The sequence below is a fragment of the Hetaerina americana genome, unplaced genomic scaffold (assembly GCF_022747635.1).
Source record: "Hetaerina americana unplaced genomic scaffold, ioHetAmer1.1.p SCAF_7, whole genome shotgun sequence".
NCBI classification, from domain to species: Eukaryota; Metazoa; Arthropoda; class Insecta; order Odonata; family Calopterygidae; genus Hetaerina; species Hetaerina americana.
In genome coordinates this window covers 5,349,905-5,354,714 of record NW_027287316.1, presented here as the reverse complement: position 1 = coordinate 5,354,714, position 4,810 = coordinate 5,349,905, and the positions used below count along the sequence as shown (strand labels likewise).

The following is a 4,810-nucleotide window of genomic DNA, read 5'->3' as shown; positions in this document are numbered from 1 at the left end:
TCTCAGTACTATATCAAATGGGCAAAATGCCTAACAGAGACAATTATTTTCATTAAGCTAATATTTTCTGCTGAAGTTCATGTTTTCAGTGAATTTAATGTATGCACGGATCTGACATTGGGCAAGTAGGAAGAACACTATTCTACCAACCACAATACCCAACAGCTCTTTATACCTACTTATTTTTCTATAAAACATATTGTATATGTAATAAAATTAAAAACATGTCATCAGTAAATCACATTTATTGCACATGCACACAGAATATGATAATAATATATGACTATATCAAATAATCAGATTACAATGAAGCCCAAATAATTCTCTCCACAAACAAAGTACCTAGATAATTCAATAATCTAAAAACGTCTTCACAATGGTAAAATTTATAGTAAACTGAGGTTATTTGGTATTGAACTTAATGCTACTCTTTTCCACTTTGTAAATAAAAATTTTACAATAAACACCTCCCTCCTCCTTAAAGAAATATATATAATTAGTAAATATAACAATATATTACTTAGTATTTGAAATACTAGGTAATATAAGCATCAGTCAGCTTCTTTGGTAAATGCAAGACCAATTCTCAATTATTTCTATCCAAAATAATATTTAACCGACATAAGAGGGTTTACAAAATGGGGCTGGCCTCTTACCTCCAAAAGCTATTCAAAGGTCCACATAATAATGGGTGGACATATGTAAAAGGTGCCTTAGTAACAATGCCAACCTCGTTACGTCAAGCTCCGAAAATTAAAAAGTTAAATTCAACCCTGGTCATAAGGAGGAGCCCTGTATCCTTAAGCAGGAGCTTATGCAACTGAAAATATAATGATCACAATAAAAGTAGTCACACTACATTAATAAACAAAAGAGAATATGGCACAATGTCAAAGAGTAAACTAAATGGTTTTCTAAAATTAAAAAAAAAGGCAAGGAACTCATCATGGCATGCTATATATATGGGGGAAAAAGCATTATATATGAATATATAGGTGGGATTATGTGAACACAGTCACTAGTTATAACAAAAATCAGTTTGTCATTAACAGTAAAATAAATATAAAACTTAAAATTGGATTATAAAGTTCACATAAGTAAACACTATTATAAATGTTTACTTAATTACACCACTACATGAAAATTAAATTTTCTGTTTAAAATTAAAATATTTCCATATCATAGCTCTTGAACAACAAACAAAATGGCATATCAATAGTAGCCAGGGCAATTCTTTGCCTCCTTAAAACATTAAGTTTTACTTCTTCAACAAAACAACACATTTTGACTTGATTATAGTAAGAACAATTCACTTCAAAGTTCTTTGTGATACTAGTAAAATTATTTTTTAGGTAGTTGTAAAAAATGCACATAGCTACATGGCAAGCAGTAGTAAAATTATGATGCTTAATGACTAGAGTGTATAGTGACACCTGAATGTGATTGACAAAGTGGTGAATAATTTACATTCACCTGGCAAGATATTCTAAAAAAACTATTGAAACAAATTCAGGTAATTTAAATTGCAAATATCAATACACAATGGGATAAATTGTTTGAAACTCACTTCTACCATTAAAAAATGACATCCAGAATTGTTTAAGGGCTCCAAATGTTACTTCAAACTTGAATTCGAATTATATAAACACTCATACTTTGAAATTCTTACTTTATGGAGGAATATTAGATATTTAACAAATGCAGGACAAGTGAGAGTAAGATTCAGTCATAGCATTAAATGACAAAGGAATAAGGCCACCACTAAAGAGTGGAAAATATCAGTGAATTCTACCTTAATTCTGTTTCCAGTTTACTTGCAAATCATTTCTGTTGCTGTGAAATTAATATATTTGGTCAAAAGGCACCAGTGTAAAACAAAAAATGCACCCTAATAAAAGCACCAATAGGGAAAAATAAAGAATTTCATTGGACAGTAAAATCATGTTAGTGATGGTCCCTATATTAATAGAAAAATTGAAACCTTGACAATTTCGTCACAGAACTTCCCATTAATTAAGAACATTCTGATAATCCACTCAGGCTCCAAGCACTGTCTCTAATTTGAATATCCATTTCCACTAATAGGGGAAATTAGATTCCAGATTTACGATAAGTATTAAAATTACTTTGTGGCGGCACTAAACATTAGTCTAACATTGCCACAGACCCACTGATAATATTAACAAATATCAAATATATCAAATTAAATCTGCATTAAATCTCTGGTAATTGGAACAGATTTTTCACATAATAGATATTCCCATGAAGTATCTACTTTTTTGGCTCCCATAGAGTTTGATCCCTACTACTCTCATACTACACATTAGAGTGCATAATTTCACCTTTTTTTGTGAAGGCAAACGTTGAATAACAATGCCAACAACATACAAGTATGCTACACAAATTAAGATAGCACTGCAAACCAAATTAGAACCAGAGGAAGCACTATTGTTACACATTTTGGAGAATATTTTTTTAATAGATTGCCAAGGAGAACACAAGGCAAACTACATACAACATTAAACGAGCTAATATTTTGATTATGTTATTTAAACTAAAATACACAACCACCTATGATTTCAGAAATAATAACTAATGTTTAAAATTTAAAAGTTAACTAAACAAACACTATGCAGGAGGGTTTCAACAAAATTTTGGTAACATTATGAAAGTTCCAGTTGAAACTGGATTGTCACATAAGTATGTTATACTGTTAGCCATAATATATGTGGTGATATGCACATACCTTCACATATTCAAGACCTTTATAGTGTAAAAATAACATTTTTCACCAGGTGCTTCTCCCAAATAACAGTTCATTTGGCAATGTTTATTGAACACTGAACAGCAAGAGGCCAATACTTCAGAAGCTTATTCTTAAAGAATGCCATGCAAAACTATAGGAGGAGGAGCCAACAGCTAGGAGAGAAATAAGTTAAAATTTAACTCAACCTTCTGATAAGAATTAGATGAGTCGCAAAATAAAAGACAGGAAGAGAAAGGGAGAAAGGAAGAAGGCAAACTGATATCAAGGTTCAAAATAAGGACACTGACAACAGGAGATAAAATGCTACTCAAGAGGACAAAGGGCAGTGAAATGTCATTGGGAGATAAGGCGTCCACAGTGAGCAGAAGGCAACACAGATGAATATAAATTGAACTGCCTGTCATGAGGCCAATTCCTCTAGAAGATCCTCAACTGAACGCTTTTCTTTGCGAAACTTCTGCATATACCTCTGAGGAACAGTCCACTCAAGTAAAATCTCTACATTGCGACGAAGGACCTCTGCTTCATCTTCTTTCGTAGAGTCAGCCGTTCCACTCCTGCTTTCCGTGGACTTTTCACCAACGTCAAGACCTTCATCATCTGCTTCTTTATCTGTATCATCTGCTTGTGAATCCTTTGAACTACTTTTTGCATTCCCAGCCGCTTTGCGACCAGACCCTTCAATTGAGTCGCGGAGAACTTCATCTATCAGACGGCGGCCAAAACCAAGGGCTTCGAGCCTCGATGGCGTGGAAATTCGCTTGAGCAGAACCGCTACGTGTAGTCTCATCTGCTCAACAGTCATCTTTGGCATCACTCGGAACTGTTAAGGAAAATTCGAATTTCAAAGCTATGAACATAAAACGTTTCACTGTTGAACCGTTACACAGTCGAGAACTTACTACAGCAATTACAGAAAAATTTAAAAAAATCAAAAGATGAAGAAGCCTTTATGAGAAAAATTGTTATGCAATAGGTCACCCATTTCCCGAACAACATAATAATAAAGATATGACCAACTTTGTGAGTGTGTTATGTTACTTAACCACATAGAGAACATGTGTGTGATTGTTACAAAGGTGGATTCACCTTCAAAGGCACAGATTTTAACGTTGAGTCACAGTGGACACCATTAATGGTAATAAGCTTCATCAAGAGTGAAATAAATGAGCATTTGGCAACTTTAAACCAACAAATGCAAACCTTAGTATCTCTGAATTATTCGAACTTAATAAAAAAATCAACCTTTCAGCCCTTGCCCATCCATTCTTCAACATTTTCACACCGGTGGAAAATGAACAGAGAGATAGCCATGCACCTCTTTTAAGACTGCTTTCCCCATAACCCTCCGGGCCCAAAAGAACAACATTGAAGAATGAAGCCAACAACAACACTGATATTCAATTGTTTCTGGCTCAACCTTGTGGAAATTCATGTTAATGAAATTAAGAATACAAAGTAACTTTCCACTGTTCTTTATTAGCGTACGACCGGTTTCAACGCTCAAGCGTTGAAACCGGTCATACGCTAATAAAGAACAGTGGAAAGTTACTTTGTATTCTTAATTTCATTAACAACACTGATATTAAACTTCAACAACTTCCACTTACGAGTGCCTATATTCAATTTCCAGTCCCACACCCGAATAACCTTTTAATAGTATTGCTCATTCAGAAATTGGGTGCTTTGTGCTGTTCACTGTGACTTCCTCCACGAGACAAAAATTTGTGCTCACCCAAATACAATGCGTAGGCTTCTGAAAGTGGATCCAAGGATAAACAAGGGAATGCTTTGGCCTCAATGTGCAAACATTCATATTATTACGCATATGCACTGCAATATGTCCCCACACCTCTCTACTTCATTTCCTCAAGTTCACCTGCACCAAAAAAGGCATGCATTCTTAAAGGAAAAGAACTCACCTACAGCAGACGGATGGAGATGCATCACCTACGGCCACTCAAAAGTTAGTGTTTCATTAAAATTAATACCAATGCTTGGGGTTAATTCAAAGGAGGGAAGAGAAAGAATTATCAGTCACCA

General features: G+C 34.3%; 1 protein-coding gene across 1 annotated transcript in view; it reads right to left on the bottom strand.

Moving 5' to 3' along the window:
* Positions 1–229: 229 nt before the first annotated feature.
* The window catches only part of LOC139696324 (zinc finger protein ZFP2-like), a 28,387-nt gene continuing 23,806 nt past the window's right edge, over positions 230–4,810 (bottom strand). The window contains exon 6 of the mRNA XM_071595040.1: positions 230–3,590. Coding sequence (XP_071451141.1) covers positions 3,168–3,590 — 423 coding nt within the window. The 3' untranslated portion in view covers positions 230–3,167. The remainder of the gene's footprint in view (positions 3,591–4,810) is intronic.